We start from the raw sequence: 19,544 nt of genomic DNA, 5'->3' as shown, positions 1-19,544 counted from the left end.
ACTTCTTGATAATAGAAACAATAGTTGAAATTGGGATACTCCAAATGCTTGGAAATCTTGTATCCTTCTTTAACTTTGATAATAAGTAATTTTCGGATCGCTCTTTACTTTTTCCCATGTTGACTTATTGCTAATGACAGCAATCATTCTAATGTCTAAACCTTTTATACTCTCCAAGAATGTTCACCTACAATCCAGCATTTTCTAGATTTTCTGCATTATCATATTGAAATTTCTAGCACCTTGTAGACAATACTATCATAGCATTAAAAGGTATGAATACTTTTGAATTAGCATTTTTGGAGTTTTGCAAAGAAATTGCTGAAATAAATCATTGTAGACATCTATTTCTTGTAACCTTTTTTCATCATCCACAGAAGCAAAACTTTTGCTACGAAAGATTTTTCCTAAAATACTTTGTTTTCGAGAAATTTCTAGAAATTATAAATTTCCATTGGGGTATGTAAACTTTTGACTACAACTGTATTTTTTGTTTTTTGTGGTGGACCCTTAAATGTATATGTCGTGGTGTACCTGTCCCCCTAAAATGTTGAATTAATTTTGACCCCTGTAAGGCATTCTTTTCTGTAAATTGTGTTGCCTCATACTATTTCAAATTACTCCTGTGTTTTGATTTTGTAAATACATGGTCATTTATGTTTTTATAGGCAGTCTGGGCACTGGGAAATATAGCTGGAGACAATGCAGAGTGCAGAGACTATGTGTTAAACTGTGTAATACTTCCTTCACTCTTACAGTAAGTAATATTTATTCATAAACTTAGTTTATTTTAGCCAGTGACAGTTTGTGTTTCTATATATATGACAATATTTCTTCTAGTATATACAATGGGAGATACAGAATAAATAACTTACTGTTTTTTCTTAAGGTGAATAGTTACTGTAAAAATCGTTTTATAGGTCGCACTTTCATAAAAGATGTTCAATTTTAGGAAAACACCTTTTTTGTGTTTTTAAAATTACTTTTTTTGCAATTGATTTTTTTCCTACATGCTTAACACTGATAAATAGATACACAGGTTTAGGTTCCAAATAACCCTGGTTTGCAACATTTTATTCCATCAATAATTTTACAGTGTTTTTAATTTTAAGCTGTCAGCTAGAAACTGTTCTTTTTTTCAAAAATTCTAAAATGTAAAAAGTAATAATTAACAGTGTAAAATCAAGTTATACATCCCACATCACATCTGTATTAATCTATTTTTATTTTAAAAACATATCATCTTTGCTTTACTGAACATTTCTTTCCAAAACCAAACTTGGACAATAGTTCAGCTGCGTTGGCTTTTATAAATTAGTTGTATTAATTCAAATTTAAAAGATTTGTTTTAAACAGTGCTGCTTGCATCAATTGAAGAAAAAATAAAAATAAATAAACTAAACATTTTAGTGTTACATATGATTCAGTACAATTGCATTCAATTTCCAGCTGTACAAATACATAAATTTCATTTTGTTAATCAGAACCATAACCATAACCATACACATACTTAACAAGTGTACCACTGCGTTGCACTGACATTTGGAACAAAAATGTTTTCTACATCGGGCCATAAACACTTTCCTCCTCTCAGCTTTTTTTTCTTTCACCATTTTAAGTTTGCCTTTATTTTGTCTCCAGTCACAGACTGTTTTTCAGCGTTGCAATTAACATGTATTTCGGCAAATTAAACTACACGCAATTTCAAACCTGTTGTGCAGCATTTTGTTGTTTTGTCTGACTGTCCTACTTTATCCAGACTCAGTCACCTGCATTAATATAGCATTGCAGTTGTAACGAAGGGAAGACTTTCTGTGTGCTACAGATCCCAGGGGTGGGGTTCAGTCTGAATGTTGACAAATCAATGGCTGGACAGGGTGGGGATAAGGAAATTCATAGAGACTGACAGCTATTGTGTTAACAGTGAAGCAGAATAACTGACGTTTGAGAGGTGGTCAGTCAAGTGTCTGCATTTAACATTCAAAATGATTAAGGGTATTGAGAGTAACAAATTCAAACTTTTAATTAGAACAGTGGTATTGTGTTTCTACTTGGCAACATGACCTGAATGCCGTAGATCCTGAAAAAATAAGTCGGTTGTTGACAGTTAAGTTTGTGTGAGGCATAACCATGGCTGTAGTAATCCCATTGTGGCACTGGTACCAGGGATTCAAACCAGATTTTTTTCCGCTGGTTTGGCACTGGAATTTTCAACTCCTGTTCCAAAAGTTCCAAATTTCTGATTTCGTTCCAGTTTGAACGAAATGAAATACCGGTTCAAATTTTTTTTTCTAGCCAAGTAGGCTATTGTATTGGTGTTCATAGGTCTTTATTTTCTCAAATTAAACAAAAAAGCATGAAATACAGTTAACTCAAAGGAAAAACGGTGTGACAAGTTAGCCGTCTGTATCAATAAATGCACTTACTTCCTGTCTGTAGAAAAAACAATGCCTATGTTGCAGCCTTAAAAGAAAATGACAGTCCGCTGATTTTTTGCTGCAACTTTCTTTTGCCTCCAGTTTGAGTTTACAATTTTAATTATTTTTTTTTTTTTTAATAAACAATTCAAATCAGCGACATTTCCCAACAATCTCAGTGGGTTAGCGCTCTTACATTCAACGTGTAAGGGATAACACACGACAGGGCGTGGGTTGTGTTGCATTAACATACGGCTGTGGCTGGGTTGGAGGCACGAACTGAAGCCCATTTTTTTATTGTATATTCCGCTTTGGAGAAAAAAGTCCATTAGACACGGTTAAACTGGAGGTTTTCAACATTTCCAACAATAAATACAATTGTAGAATACTATTGTATCCCAAAATGTATTCGTTGTAGCCCTGTCCAGCTACTTCCCTCAAATGCCGGAAGCTTGTTACACGTGGGAAGGGCGAAATTTAGTTGCAGGCTTTGCAATGCGCTAGGCCGTGACGGAGGATAAATAGCCAAAACAGCTAAAATAACATTAAAACACAGCTAAAAACTTAGCTACTGTGTATGTGTATGTGTGTGTGTGTATGTATGTGTGTATGTATGTGTGTGTGTGTATATATATATATATATATATATATATATAATTAGCTTTCAACTTTTGTGGTGTTTTTAACTTAATAAAAAAATAAATTCAGGTCTCTACACATCTGCTGTATATTTGAAAGGTAATACCAAAAAATATTTTTGTGACAAACATCTTTTCAAAGCATTATATATTTACCATACCCTACATATTTCTTCTTGCATACCTGCTCTGTGAGGTGTAAGACCATGGGAAGAGCACTTTTTTCACATTATTGTGTGTTTGAAAACAATAGAAAGAGAACAGGCTGAAAGGGAACGAAAAGAAAAAACATTATTAAACGATAAACAAAATCTTGAATATCGTTTTCGATATTTTATTTTTCAGATTACTAACAAAATCAAGTCGACTTACAACAACAAGAAATGCAGTATGGGCTCTGTCTAACTTATGCAGAGGGAAGAATCCTCCACCAGATTTTAGTAAGGTATGTTCAGATGTGAAAATTGCCAGTGTATTTCTGTGACTCCTATATACTGTACTGATTGAGATATGTCAAATAAGTTAAGTTTTGCAGCAATTTAAGTATGTTTGCAAGGATTTTGAGTAATCCTGTGCTTTTTTTGTGATTTGGATCCTCTTGTTATCATAGGTCACTTTTTTTTTTTTTAAAGAAAATAGTAATAGCAATCCTCCTGAATAGGCTGTGAATTTGAAGGTAATATGGCCTAATTTTTACAAAAGCAGTTTTGTTCTAGACAAAATTGTATAAAAGCCCAGCAGAACACTTGTTATATCAAGGCATTTTTATTTATTTTTTTAAAATAAGTTTAGTAGTCGCCAATTTGTTTTTGTTTTTTATCATTTTCTCCCAGTTTAGAATAGCCGATTATTTTTAGGCTCAGCTGACTGTTACCACCCCCGCGCTGACTTAGGAGGGTGAAGACGAACACACGCTGTTCTCCGAAGCATGTGCCATCAGTCGACCACTTTTTATTTTCACACTGCAGACCCACCATGCAGCCACCTCTGAGCTACAGTGTCGGAGGACAACGCAGCTCTGGGCAGCTTACAGGCAAGCCCCCAGGCGCCTGGCCAGACTACAGGGGTCGCTGGTGCACGGTGATCTGAGGACACCCTGGCTGACCTAAGCCCGACGCTCGGCCAATTGTGCGCTGCCCCCTAGGAGCTCCCGTCCACGTAGGGCGCATTCTGCACTCCACGCGGAGCACCTTTACCCGATGCGCCACTCGGAAGCTCCCATATTAAGGCATTTTTAAGAGCAATTGATTATTAAACTGTCGCTGACCTCCTGATTTTGTCTCCATTCATTATTTAGGTATCTCCGTGTTTGAATGTATTGTCAAGGCTTCTCTTCAGCAGTGATCCAGATGTGTTGGCAGATGCTTGCTGGGCCCTTTCATATCTCTCAGATGGACCCAATGACAAAATTCAAGCAGTAATTGACTCTGGCGTTTGTAGAAGACTAGTGGAGCTTTTGATGTAAGCAAAGTATCAAAATCATTTTTGTTAATTCTAAATGTTGTTAAACCAAAGATAACCAAAAGCATCCACATTCAAGTCACTGGCCACAGAGCTGCAGTTTGTTGTTGGTAGCATGAGGCATTTTAATAATAATAATAATAATAATAATAATAATAATAATTACATAAAAGGTCCTGGTCTTACTCTGGCAATTACTATATTCCATTTACAGACCACCCATTGCTGCTTTCCCATACTTCCCATTTGTGTTTAATTATGCATTATTTTAACACTATTAGTAATTAGGTGGTAACTACAGGGAGTATCGAGAGTATGAGGAGATAAGCATTCAGCAGGATAACAAGATTTGAAATTACAATGAAAATGAATTGCAGAGAGATTCCAAATAGTAATTTTATGACAAGTAGAATGTCGGACATTCAGTTTATTTGACACATTATAGTTTTAATAAGTTTTGCAAAGGCTCACATTTAATTCACAGTACAGTACAGCATGGCACAGCCTGTTGCTGAAAGACTGATTCATTTGGTTTCAGAAGCAGTGCATAAATATATATATATATATATTTTATTTTATTTAAATAGGAACGGTGACTACAAGGTTGTTTCCCCTGCGTTGAGAGCAGTTGGAAACATAGTAACAGGTGATGACGTTCAAACTCAGGTAAGTTACTTTCATTTTTCCGTGATGTGGAATTCTTTTTTTTTTTCTGTATTTTCTTTCACAACATTCGTTGTGTTGATAGAAAAACACTCGGGGTAGATTTCTAGAGCCAGGTAAGTCTACCTAAGAAGACTAGCACATACACACAAATATCAAAAAATATGTACCTCTTAACCTCAAACCAAAACTATATACTCACATATAAATCTCCCCTTAATTCCCAAACCCTCAGTCACACACACAAATTGCTTTTCTCTACAGTAGGAGCCCAGTTTGACAGCCAGCTCTCTAACCCATATAACATAATACAAATTACAAAAAGCTTTTAAGCTGTTTTATTTTATATATAAAATATATAATCATCATTAATGCTCACTTCTGATTTATCCATTTTGCACTGTTAAAAAAAATAATAAAATAAAAAATAATAATCTTAAAGCTGGCAACAGACAAATATAAGCAAAAAAGTTTAGGTGGTTTTATCAGTCAGATACTTTGTTGAAATAAGTTACATATTTACTAATTGTCATTTTACTAAATTAAACACTCTGCGACCGAGTAATTAGCGTACCTTTGTGCAAAATAACGCATTTACCGTAGACATGAGAAACATAGATTTAAAATGTATCGAAATTATGCAAAGAATTGTCGTCGGTGCCCAATTGATACAAGATGTGCCCTGCTCCAGCAAAGCATTTTATTTATTTTATTTTATTTAATTAGTCATTTAGCAGAAGCTTTTATCCAAAGCTACTTGCAGAGACTAGGGGGTGGACTATGCATCAACAACTGCTACTGCAGAGTCACTTACAAACAGAACCTCGGTTTTATGTCTCATCTGAAGGATGGAGCACAAACTTGCTCAGTGTCACACACAGTGGCTGGGTTTACATGCACGTGAAAATAGACGCTACAGTCATGACTGTGTGACGTTGTCACGTGAATACATCGTGAAACAGCAAAAGGACGTCCTTTTGGCAGCGTGATTTTAAGGGCAGGGTCACTCGCTTTCTCACGATAAAAATAGCTGTAAAAACCCATGTAAACCGGAGCAGGAATCGTGCTTGTGGCTCACGAGATTTCAGCAGTCAAGATCCAGTTCTTCTGACTTAATCTCACGTAATCTCCATCAGAAAGGCCGTACAAAACAAAAACATACGCACACACACAAAATGTACATTTATGGACTACTTTTAACACTAAACCTGCCACGGTTATATGCATGCCTACAAATGCCGACGGCAGTCATTATCACTGTACATTTTAAACATCATCAATATTAAAATGAAAGACAGACTATCGGCTACAACTCAAAAGTTTTATTCAGGCACATCATATCGAACATCTGCACAGCCGAAATGCTGTATTTAAATGAACAATTAAACATAAGGGGTTGTTTTCTAACTTACCACATATAAAGCACTACTCCAGAAAATGAAAAACGAATAAAATAAACATTTCAAAAGAAACTAGTGTGTAAACAGGTTTATGTACATTCAAAACTGTAAAAACAAAAGTAGCTTTTAATCTAAAATGAAAGTAACACATGATTTCTCGTGTGTGTCACTTGCAGCACAGAATCCAGGTTGAGCTGCTGCAGCTATCCTATTGATATTTTCCCCGGTGCAATTCTTGTACAAAATGAAGGATTTGATGACTGCTAGGTCCAGTAGAGATAACAACAGGCATTATATATATATACATACACAGTGTCTTGCAAAAGTATTCAGACCCCTGACCAATTCTCTCATATTACTGAATTACAAATGGTACATTGAAATTTCGTTCGGTTTGATATTTTATTTTAAAACACTGAAACTCAAAATCAATTATTGTAAGGTGACATTGGTTTTATGTTGGGAAATATTTTTAAGAAAAATAAAAAACTGAAATATCTTGCTTGCATAAGTATTCACCCCCTGTGCTGTGGAAGCTCCCAGTTTACACCGATGAAAGAAATTGCCCCAACGAGGACACAATTACCTTAACATTGGCCTCCACCTATGAACCATTAAAGTTGCTGTCACATTTTCTTGATAAAAACCACACTGTTGAAGGATCATTTGTCAGGCTGTGAATCTGAAGGAAAATGAAGACCAAAGAGCATTCTACAGAAGTTAGAGAGAAAGTAATACAAATGCGTAGATTAGGGAAAGGGTACAAAATAATATCAAAGTGTTTGGATATCCCAGTGAGCACTGTTGGATCAATAATCAGGAAGTGGAAGCTGCATCACACCACCCAGGCACTGCCAAGAAAAGGCTGTCCCTCAAAACTCAGCGCTCAAACAAGAAGGAGACTTGTGAGAGAAGTCACAGAGAGGCCAACAATCACTTTGAAGGAGCTACAGAGTTCAGTGGCTGGGAGTGGAGTAATGGTGGACCAGTCAACCATATCAAGAGCTCTGCATAACACTGGCCTGTATGGGAGGGGGCAAGAAAGAAGCCGTTTCTCAAAAAGTACCATCTGAAAGCAGGTCTGGAGTTTGCCAGAAAGCATGAGAGTGACCCAGCTGTGATGTGGGAAAAGGTTTTGTGGTCAGATGAGACCAAGATAGAGCTTTTTGGCCAAAACTCAAAGCGCTATGTGTAGCGCAAACCTAACACTACCCATGCCTCAAGAAACACCATCCCTACAGTGAAGTATGGTGGTGGCAGCATCATGCTGTCGGGATGCTTCTCATCAGCAGGGACTGGGCATCTTGTTAAAATTGAAGGAAGAATGGATGGAGCAAAATACAGGGAAATACTGCAAGAGAACCTGCTTCAGTCCGCTAAAAAACTGAAGCTTGGCAGGAAATTCACCTTTCAGCAGGACAATGATCCCAAGCACAAGGCCAAAGCAACATTGGACTGGCTCAAGAACAAAAAGGTGAATGTCCAATAGTGGCCCAGTCAAAGTCCTGATCTCAATCCCATTGAGACTCTGTGGCACTATTTGAAAATTGCGGTCCACAAGCGTTGTCCAACCAACCTGAACAACCTGGAGCAAATCTGCCAAGAAGAATGGGCCAAAATCACTCCGACACTGTGTGCAAAGCTGGTACATACTTACCCCAAAAGACTTAAAGCTGTTATTGCAGCGAAAGGTGGCTCTACCAAATATTAATGTGTGGGGGTTGAATACTTATGCAAGCAAGATATTTCAGTTTTTTATTTTTCTTAAAAATATTTCCCAACATAAAACCAATGTCACCTTACAATAATTGATTTTGAGTGTAGGTGTTTTAAAATAAAATATCAAACGGAACGAAATTTCAATGTACCATTTGTAATTCAGTAATATGAGAGAATTGGTCAGGGGTCTGAATACTTTTGCAAGGCACTAATATATATATATATATATAAAACAAAAATTGAATATTGTAGGTTATATTCAAAATAAAAACATATTTTGTAAAATGCGGTTCTAGTGTTAATGAAATTTAACTTTTAGATGTACCACAAACACACCACACAAATATAAATTCTAAGTAGCAAAACTTGTACTTAGTAGAAATTATATTTGATATAATTGTGTGTGTGTGTGTTGGAAAGGTAACCAGACAAACAAATAGCTAATGTGTGACGTAATTCAGAATGTGCGCGTCAACACGTGCATTTGTTTCTCTTGTTAAATGTTTTTATCTTCATGGCAACGCATGAAGCTCTCCTCAAGATATTCGGAGTCGTTCTTTTCCTACTAAGTAAGCAGATGCAGACATTTAAATATCCCCTCCCCTAAATGACTGTGAATTGAGTAATCTGCGTTGGTACGGCCGACTTTTTTTTTTCCTAAATCAGAACTGCATAGCAAAGCATTTCCTGAAAAGTACAGCAAACACATTGTGAGGAAAACTGTCATGACTTGTGCATGTAAACATTGCTAGTGAATCAGTGGCTTATCATGGATTTGAATTGGGAACATCCTGGTAGCAAGCCCTTTTCTTTAACCACTGGACCATCAAGCCTACCTACTTTAACCCTGTAAAAACTCAGACTGCCAGTAATGTGAATGGTTCATATTCCCATGTGTCTTTATAAGGCTGTGTGGAAAAGGCAACTGCGTTATTTTTTTTTTCTGTGCAAGGTAAAAGTTTGCTGTATAATAACAGATCACATTTAAATAAATCATTAGGAAATAACTGGTCTTTTCAACTTTGGGTTCAGGAAAAAAAGCCAATGAAAAAGAGCAGTGTAAACCTAGTGCCAGTGATACTGCTGCCATTGACACTTTCTATCTTAAATTTCATGAAGTAAAATCGGTTATTAATCACAAATTGATTTAATTGCGTTCGTTGTTAAGTAACAGCAAAATCCTACAAGTTATAATATTCTTTTCAGTGTGTGTTTTGTGCGATGTAGAGGGGGCAAGTGGATTTTTCTAGCATTTTGTCCGTTGGACAAGAAGTTTTTTGTCAAATTCCACACCCTTTAGTTCTATGTTATATCCCTACCAAAAATTATGAGTTCAGACTTTTGTTGGCTGAACTGTTGATTTAGTAGGAATGTTTGGTATTTTTGTGACCCATATTAAAAAACAAAACTTGGATGCGTTAAGTCCCAGACCGAAATTGAAATGTGAAATAAAAATATACAAGCTACTGTCCAATTTTGATTTTGATAATACATGGCAGTATATTATTAGCTTTTTGTAACTAGCATCTTTCACTGCTTCCGTTATTACTTGATTTGTTTTCTCTTAGGTAATACTTAACTGTTCAGCATTGCCCTGTCTTCTGCATCTACTGAGTAGTCCTAAAGAATCTATAAGAAAGGAAACCTGCTGGACTGTTTCTAATATCACTGCAGGAAACAGAACTCAGATCCAGGTAATGCATTTGATTAAGATCTGACTAGATACAAAATATAATTTCAGTTCAGAGTTTAGTTGATAATTTGTTTTTATTTCAGCAGTAGAAAATTTGCACTTATTTAATTTTTTTATATGAAGAAATGAAAGACCGCAACACTAGTGTGTGTGTGTGTGTGTGTGTGTGTGTGTGTCTCTATATAAATAGATAGATATAGATATATATAAATAAAAAATAAATAAATAAACAAATAAACATTTTTTTTAATGATGTACAACATTTCATTTTATTTGCAGGCCGTAATAGAAGCAAACATATTCCCTGTGCTAATTGAGATTCTTCAGAAGGCTGAGTTTCGCACAAGAAAGGAAGCCGCATGGGCTATTACTAATGCAACATCAGGAGGAACACCTGAACAGATCAGGTACTAAACAAGCTACGTTACAAAATGATGATGAGTTTTATGTTGTATTCATTTAGACTAGGGATGCAGCGGTTATAATTTTCCCAAAACCAAAACCGGCAATTGCATAACATTTTAAACCAAGCAATACCTACAAGAGAGAAAACCGAACCCAAAGTTTGTGTGCAATGAAAAAGCATTGTCGGTTTCAGCACTACACCGGCGTGCATTTTTGGGAGCTCATTGCACACTGCTGCATCTAAACCAGGGGTGGGCAATTCTGGTCCTGGAGGGCCGGTGTCCATCCTGACTTTTGTTCCAGCTGTGCTCTAAATTACTTTAATTAGACCAATAATTGGTAATTGGTTTATATATATATATATATATATATATATATATATATATATATATATATATATATATAAATAATGTGTATGTATGTGTATATATATATATTACACAGTGCCTTGCATAAGTATTCACTCCCTTTGGACTTTTCCACATTTTGTATATATATATAATTACACACACAAATAATAATAATAATGATGATGCTAAACTGACTACAGCAGCCAAATGCAAAAGTATAGAAAGAAAATGCATGTATTGAAATTCGTTGTCTCATTACATTCTATCGGCATATTGATTGAAATCAAGTGTAAGGGCCTTCCTTGCCCATAGTCACATGTATATATCGCATGAGCTGCCACTCTACTCAGATGTGATTTGTCACTTGCAACTGATCGTGGCAACAATGGAGGTACCAGGAAAATGTGTCTAATTGGTTTGATAGCCAAAGTAACACTGAATTTCTTCTTTAAACAAACCTACTTGTTAGATAGCACTTCATTGCTAGCTGTAGCAAAAGTACACATGCAGTTATTATACATGTCGTTTTTTCAACTGTGACAAATAAGCTCAATACAGTGTTATTGAATCACTAATAACAATATAATGTTTGTTTAAATTTTGAAAATAAATTTTTGTATTAAACAGTCCAGTCTGTGTCAAGTCGTCTTGCACTCTGGTTTCTTGGCTGCACAATGGCAGTTTGGTTTTAAACTTTCATTTTGGTTTTACTGAAAATCGATAAGATTTCAAAAACAGCAGAAAGAGTTGATAAAAACTGAACAGATCATAACCGACTTGCATCCCTCATTTTAGACATCCCATCATTGCCTGTGTGACTGAACAGCACTTCCTATTTACTTCTGAATTCCTAAAAATGCTGTTTAAACATAAAAAAAAAAGTTTTTTTTTTTTTTTCTGGAAGAGAACTAAGTTATCTCCCTTGCTGCCTCAATTGGCTATAGCCGGCTGCGCTGAAGTCCCGGCAATTGTATTCTTGTACTGAAACTGCTCATTTATATGCGGGCAGGTAATCTCCCCAAGTTGTTAGTGATGACTATCCCATTGACAAATGAAACATTTTATTTTATTTTTTAGGTACTTGGTGTCCTTGAATTCCATCAAGCCTCTTTGTGACTTGCTGACAGTGATGGACTCTAAAATAGTTCAAGTTGCTTTGAACGGGCTGGAAAATATTTTAAGATTGGGAGAGCAAGAAGCAAAACAGAATGGCACAGGCATCAACCCTTACTGTTCCTTTATAGAAGAAGCATATGGTAGGATTTCCATGTATTATACTATTGTACTGTTGTAACAATCATGGGGTTTCCATGCAGGGTAATTTCCACGTGAAATGGCGATGTGCGTTTGGGAGAATTACTTGTGTAAGTCAGGTTTGTGGCCGAAAGAAATGGCCAAAGAGAGGGATAAGGTAAATCTCGTTTACTCGTGTAAATGACGAAACACATGGGAAAATCCATGGCCAGTTTCACATGTAAATGTTAATGAGCGTGTTTATCCTTAACTATAAATATTGCAAGGGAGCAGGTCAGTTGTTAGTTTGGAATCCAAAACGGCAGAAAGTAGTGGCTGATGGGTGATTTTATGGTTAGCAGTGTTGTAGTTGACCTTAATGATAATGCGTGCTGCCTTTTTTTTTCTTGTTTTTTGCCATCTTGTGGGTTTACAGTTCTGTATTGCGTTATGCCCTTGTTATAGTATTAAAGCAGCTGTTTGAGAATACCCTTGCTGTAAAAACTACGCTAAAGTTAAACACGATGAGCAAGTAAGCTGCTTAAATGTCTAACTGAATTAATTCCCGTCCTTTTTTTGATCCCAGCTATCTCCGAAGACAAAGCGTGTCCGCCCTCCACGTTAACATTAGAAGCCCCACGGCAGTCATTTTGGAGGTTTTTGGTTTTAAATGTAATTCTCCAGTCGTGTAACATATATGGGGCTGTGCGTTTGTGTACCTTTCTGTCCATATGTATTAAATATTCTCACCGAGCATGAAATGTGGGAGTGCAGAAAAAAAGGAGATAGATATATTACATTATACCTAAAGGCCCCGGAAGCAGTCACAGTGACGGCTACACAGAAAACAATTGTATTTTTGATTATACAGAACATTATTCTCCTCGTTATTATTTTTATTTACCAGTCCGCAATGTGTTTAGCTGTAATCAGATTAGTCTCTACTCTCTGTCTGTCTGACTGAATGACTGACAGTCTATTGTTTTCAATCAGCCTTTTGAAGGCTGGCGCCTGCTGCCAGCTGCGCTGCTTTGGTCAGTCAGTTAGCATCGGGACTAGTGAGAATAAACACCAGAGACCATGGAGTTTTACAACGCAAGAAAATACGGAGTTGATGTTTTGGATCAGATGGCACGGAAGTATTCCGTGAAAGCTGGCTCCTGACAGTGGTCTGTTCAGGTGTTTTACAATGTATTGGACCTAGCAGCCAACAACTCCTGGGTACTTTACAAAGAATGCACGGAGAAGAATTTACCAAGGATAGAATATATTTTACAGTTAGCACAGCAACTTCACAAGAAGCATTTGGAACAGAGGGAGACTGCCAAGCGTGTACCCACAGGTGATGCTGGCAACCCCACTGAGAGCCGCAAGAGACGCCAATGCCAGGTTGGCAAGTGCAATAAAAATAAAACTTCAGACAGCTGTGCCCTGTGCAGAAAGTCGGCGTGGAGAAGCGCATTATCTGTGTTGATTGTGAACAGCCTTAGACTCAAGGTAAAGGAATACCCTTTTGTCAAAAAAGAAAAATAAATTACTTTTTTTTTTGTGCTGTGCGCTTTTGTAAAATTGTTTTTTTCTAACTTTATTATCTACGTTGTTCAGTTGCTTTTGCTCATCTGATAATAAACCGATTGCTGTTGAAAAGTTAATGTATTGCTATCGTTTCAATTTTATAAATAAATGTTGTAAACCGAAAAATGTAAATAAACGTCTGTTCAGATGTTTATTTACATTTTCTTGTTTTGATTTGTAAAATAAATGTTCAGACACACATATATATGCATGCATGCTTCGGTTGGTCAGATGTTTGACATACTCAATTAAAAAAAAAAAAAAAAAAAAAACTACATCCAACTATTTCTCCTTTCGTTATACTATTTACAGTGTTTTGAATACAGCCATCAGAAAGACGGCTGCGGAGCTTCTAGGTATGAGTATATCTCTGGTCCTTTTAGTGTTAACCCTTTCCATTTATTCAGCGTGTCTCAGGCGCGTCAGGTCCAATTTATTTTACACACGCAGTTTATTTTAGACGTGCTGTTTTAAAAGTATTTTTTTCACAGTAAAACAGGTTTAAAAGGCACTGCATATCAACAGGACACTCAGTACTGCATCTCCAGCCCTGCCCCACCCCTTGTTCGCTATATTTTTCACATACGTCTTAATAATAGTACATACCGATAAATCCTTTCCTGATCACTCCTCAATAATGCGATCCAAGTCATTATTTTATTACTTTAACATCTAAAAAAAGCTCTGCAAATGTCTGATATTCTCTGAGCGCTGGATGCAGAAGCAGCTATCTTGTTTGTTTGTCTGTGTTATCTATGTGGTGTCGGGGCTATCTGTATTCATGAGAAGCCTATTGTTTTTTTTTTGTTTTTTTTTCCCCTGTCTTCTCTTGGCTATTGAATGGTTTTCTCTGGTTTTTCTGGAGAAAAAAAAAAAGACTATATACCTGTTTTTTACATCTTTTTGATGATGTCGGACAGGGTCCGACATTGGACCGGAAAGGGAAAATTGTAATATCAGATCAGGTCCGACATAGGACCGCAAAGGGTTAATAAATATAGTTGGTGAACTGGATGTCATGAGCCAGCTTGATCGCCCAAAACAGCGCAACAAAATCCAACAAGTTGTTGATGTCCTCTCGGAACTGACCAAATAAAATTGCAAATTAACGTATTGATTGTGTTTTATTTGTTTGCATCATTAATATTTAACAGCAGTAAATCCAACACAACTTAAAAGAAAGGAGAGAATCTCCGATAGCTCGAGCCTCCTCAGATTGCTGCTGTCCAATTGAAACTGGCGGCTGAGGTAACCTTCACAGTTGCCAAGTCCACTTATTATAAGTGCGATTGGGCTTGTTTTTTGAGTCGCGGGTTGGAATTTGGATAATCACCCATACTCTAACATGGGTTGTGCTTGTTTTGAAAGGCAGTGCTGCTTTTTTTTTTTTTTTTTTTTTCTCTCGAGACTTGGCAACACTGATAACCTTCCCTGTCTGTCTCGCAGACATCCACTGATTACTGAACACCTCATTTTGTTGACAAGAGTTTGTGCAGGATACAGCAGGCAGTGGCCATTTTGGTTTTCAGCCATGGTGATCTGCAATACCTGTTGGTCAGTTTCATTTTATACCTCAGAGTTCATTTTTAATTAATGAGTTGTAAGATAAATTAGTTGAAACAGTATTCACTACTAACGACATGACACCCCACTAATGATATTTGAAAAAAAAAAAAATGTTATTCACGTTCTTATAACCTTGTTCCTTTTATAGGTCTGGATAAAATTGAATTTCTCCAAAGTCATGAGAACCAAGAGATCTATCAGAAGGCATTTGATTTAATAGAACGCTATTTTGGTGTGGAAGAAGAAGATTCCAGCATTGCCCCGCAGGTTGATGAGACCCAGCAACAGTTCATCTTTCAGCAACAAGAGGCACCAATGGAGGGGTTTCAGCTGTAACTACAAACCCAAATAACCTGAACAGCCTCCAGGCAAGAGTGCTCCAAGTTTGTTTTGTTATCCTTAACAATATTATTTAAATGTTCTTCTTCACATAGCCAAAGCCTGAAACTGTCCTAATTAGAGGGTTAATGTGAGGCTTTTTTTTTTTTTTTTTTAGGGTCCTTTTAAATGTTTGTGTAAACTTTTTTCTCCCTCAGTGTAATTTGTGAATCTTGCTTCAGCAGCTTGGAAACAAAGAAACAAATTAAGAAAGTTAGAAAGTAAAGGAATGCTTAACACAGGTCAAATGGGCTACATTAATTGCGACACTCCAAAATTGAGTTAAGCTACCTCTTAGAACAACATTTAAAAATAAATAAATATTAAAAATAAGGATGTAGAAATGTACATTATAAATGCTTTTAAGATGGCTATAAATGTTTGCTTAAAAGCAAGTTAAAACTTGTCAAGACCACAGCGCATAAAAGAGAATACATACTATTTTTTTTTATTTATACAATTGTATGGTTGACTTGTCTTCATGCTATGGTTGCAATTAGGTGTGTTCAGACAACTGTCTAAAAAATAATTATTCTAATCAAGCTCTGTTAACCTAACAAGGTTATCTGCTAAGCCTAAATACACAGGCACAGGTTTCAGTCTTTAAACCTGAAGAAAGCTGCACTTGATTTGTATATTTAATTTAAATGGAAATAACTAACTAAATATGTGCATGGTTTGTATAGTATTTTAGACCATGTACTACTTTAATGTCTATTTACCTTATTTATTCTGTTTAAAGAATCTATTAGAAAAAAAAATTGTTATATATGGGTTACTTTATACTGTTACACAACAGTTCATGTGAAAGCATTTTGTTGGCTGCAAAGCATTTGTCAGTGAATTTGATTGCAGCACTGCTGGTCGTTACTTTATATTAAGGTAAAGGGCAGAACAGAAGAGTACTGTTCTCCCAAGTAATTTTCTGATTTTAAAGATGTAAATTATCAGATTATTACATTACTGTTATGAAGCTCATACATATATTTTTTTGTCAAATCAGTGAAGCTGCATCACATTTAATAGATTTCAGTCTTCTTTTTTTATTATCTTTATAAATTAGATAAGTGATTAAACATGGCTTCTTTGGGTACTTTACTACTTTATCAAGTAAATTAGGGCCAAATGTAGATCATATGACTGTTACAAAACTTCTCTGCTGTGAATGAATTAATTCTTTGTATATTATATATACATCAAACCTTTGTAAAAGCTTGGTAAATCTAAAATGATATTGCAATTGTCATTCACAAGATTTTGATTACTTTTAATATATTTTGTCTTTTTAATTTTGGTTATGTTAAAGCAATGATCAGATTACTAAAGCATATTATATGCAGTCATTTTTTGTATACCATACTGTGAATGTTTGTTTGTTTGTTTGTTTGTTTGTTTTAAGAATTGTTTATTTTGTTTCACAATTGTTGTCAATTGCAATCAAATCAACTGGAATATAATGTGAGATCTTTTGTAATGGGAAGGATGGGGCAGTTTTTGTTCACTGCTTTATGTTTACTAAACTTTAGTATCTACTGTGCTGGCATACCTCACTTTTTTAAGCAATTAATTTTCTCTACATAATGTCTTAACTTTACCACAAAGCAATGAAGTGTTACATTACACTTTTACATTGTTCTAGAATTCCCTCATCAGTGATTCATTAAACCTGTATGAACATGATACAATTACGTGTATGGAATATGTAATCCACTGTTTGAGGATTTTTACTCAATACTATCTAAAAAAGAAAAAAAATGATCAATGTGGCCTAATAAACAGTATCAGAAAAGCACCTGAAATCGCCATAATGTGTTTGTAATATTTAAATTGTGGCAACTGACCATTCTCTTCTAATTTTAATGTGTTTAGCCAACTGAAGTAAAAACTAATTTAAAAAAAAATGCTGATTTATTAATGGCTATACACCACCTTTTTAGAATTGTTACTTTTCTAATTATTAACCCCCAATTGTATTGACCTAGTGGGTACAGTTAAGTGAGTTTCCATGAATTTAATAGTTAAAAATAAAAACATCCTCGCAAGTTAGTTTTATGAATGGGGTCCTAAGTTTTTCATATCTGTTTTTCATAAAACCACAAACTACTGAAATTGTTTTGTACAAAATACATGTACAGTATGTCACAGGCCAGAGAAAGTTAAATGTTATGTGATAGATTAATTGTTGTTTAATTCCTTCAAATGGTGCTGTTGGACACATTTTAATCATGTCTGGATTTTCTAATATTTTTCATGTTTCTACTTTTTTTTTTTCATTGAAAATTGTGTGCTGTGTGTAAATTTTGTATTTTTCCTTTGAGCACTGCTGCTGGTAGCAGCCACAAAATGACAGATCTGCAAGAACTTTGATTGCTTTACCTACAAATTTGTATTGGTTCAGAACATTTAGATTAAGAGGGCTGCCTCATACTGGACTGTAAAGAGGCTGTTAATTTCTGCTACCTTGTATTTGTAATAAAGCAATCAAAACCCCATAATCGGTACATATTACTAAGGAATTTGAAAGTACTATAGAACAATTAATAATAAAATGCTCTTTCACAAACCTGTTGCTAGTTTTGGAGACATTGTTTCATAATCCTGTGTAATAAATGATGCATCTCATATGCTTCCCATACCTCAGAGTACATCGTCTGAGATTCCAGGCCAAATTATGATCATGGCACAAGGCAAATGGCAAATGATATACAGTTGCACGCAAAAATATTGGTACCCTATGCTTATTATACCATAATTCAAGGTAACAGATTAGTGACAAGCATTTAGTAAACTTTAACCACTTTTTAAAAAGAAAAGTAAAATACAGTTTTAAACTAAAACTCGAGAGAAACGATAACAATCCGATAGAGCACAAATGCCTGGCAGTCCAGAGGTGCTATGTTAACACCAGCAGAATATGGTAACCGTAGTTTCATGCAGCAGTTGTGAAAAATAAATAAATAAATAAATAAATAAATGCTTAATGAAACGTTGCATTCAAGAAATTTAGAAACCAAAAATAAAAATACACATGGTTTGTGTGTTACACACATTCCATTAATATAATATAAAATAAAGTAATTATAATGAGGGGCTGAAACGCATCAAAAGGTCAATAATTTCAATCAAAAAAAAAAAAAAAAAGTATAAAGGTTAGCGTTGTGTTAATGTTGTATACCATGTACTGCGCTTGCCCAGGCATGCACAAATTATTTTGTCTCAGAAAACAAGGAAACGACCATCTGAAAGGGATATGATGTACTGAGTTTGGCCCTTAGTTATTTTTAAGAGAGAGAGAGAGAGATTCACAATTAAGCAAATGTATGTGACTTTAACTGATGAGACAAATTGGTTTATTGAAAACTGTAAACGGTGATTTGTGCTGTAGTGAACCACAGCAATGACAACGTACCATTTTCTGGCATTAAACAGGTACGAGTCCCACATTCTGGCCCTACACCGCATCAAGCTGAAAAAAATGTTTCTTTGTGAACTCCAATAAACCAATGTTGTCTTTCACCTCTCAAATCATAGTGTGCCTAAACTTTTCAGTTAACAAGAACATATTTCTATATATTGTTTGTTGCATCTTCTTTAGCAACCATATATATCCCAGATATATTCGGTTTACCTTCAGGAGTGTGAGGATGGTTTAATTTTGCAGTAACTTAACTAGTTGCATAACAAGTTCATAGTATCTCTTTACTTTAGCCAAAGAAGCAGGCATGGTAATTTAGACATTACAATAACGAAGAACAGTAAATGTAGCTTGGGTTTTTGTACTAAAGCAGGGTTGGTTGCTGCAGGGAAAACATTTATTTTATTTCTCAAACTGACTATTTTAAGAACGGTGACAACAGAACGCATATAAATACTTGCGACTGTAATTAGGAAGTGTACTGAGAAAAAAAAAAAATGAAACATTAAGTGAATTAAAAATGAAATGTACAGCAGCTTACTTTGATTGCAGTAGAAAAAATGCTATTCACTATAACTTGGCTTTTAGATTGTGGTAATGAAAAAGAATAGTTTGGAAATATATAAAATAT

General features: G+C 35.4%; 1 protein-coding gene across 11 annotated transcripts in view; it reads left to right on the top strand.

The window, feature by feature from the left end:
* The window catches only part of LOC117411034 (importin subunit alpha-6), a 41,951-nt gene that overhangs the window by 8,545 nt on the left and 13,862 nt on the right, over positions 1–19,544 (top strand). For 5 of the 11 annotated variants that reach the window (XM_034018053.3, XM_034018052.3, XM_034018054.3 and 2 more), the window contains exons 7-14: positions 669–757; positions 3,401–3,500; positions 4,353–4,516; positions 5,104–5,182; positions 9,867–9,992; positions 10,271–10,398; positions 11,824–12,002; positions 15,269–18,061. In XM_034018053.3, coding sequence (XP_033873944.1) covers positions 669–757; positions 3,401–3,500; positions 4,353–4,516; positions 5,104–5,182; positions 9,867–9,992; positions 10,271–10,398; positions 11,824–12,002; positions 15,269–15,456 — 1,053 coding nt within the window. In that variant the 3' untranslated portion in view covers positions 15,457–18,061. Of the gene's footprint in view, positions 1–668; positions 758–3,400; positions 3,501–4,352; positions 4,521–5,103; positions 5,183–9,866; positions 9,993–10,270; positions 10,399–11,823; positions 12,003–15,268; positions 18,062–19,544 lie in introns of those variants that run through there. The other 6 variants (XR_004545762.3, XR_004545761.3, XM_034018051.3 and 3 more) reach the window with 3 other exon arrangements.

Source organism: Acipenser ruthenus, chromosome 6, assembly GCF_902713425.1.
Source record: "Acipenser ruthenus chromosome 6, fAciRut3.2 maternal haplotype, whole genome shotgun sequence".
NCBI classification, from domain to species: domain Eukaryota; kingdom Metazoa; phylum Chordata; class Actinopteri; order Acipenseriformes; family Acipenseridae; genus Acipenser; species Acipenser ruthenus.
Note: the sequence above shows the minus strand (reverse complement) of the source record. Positions and strands in the feature narration are given on the sequence as shown.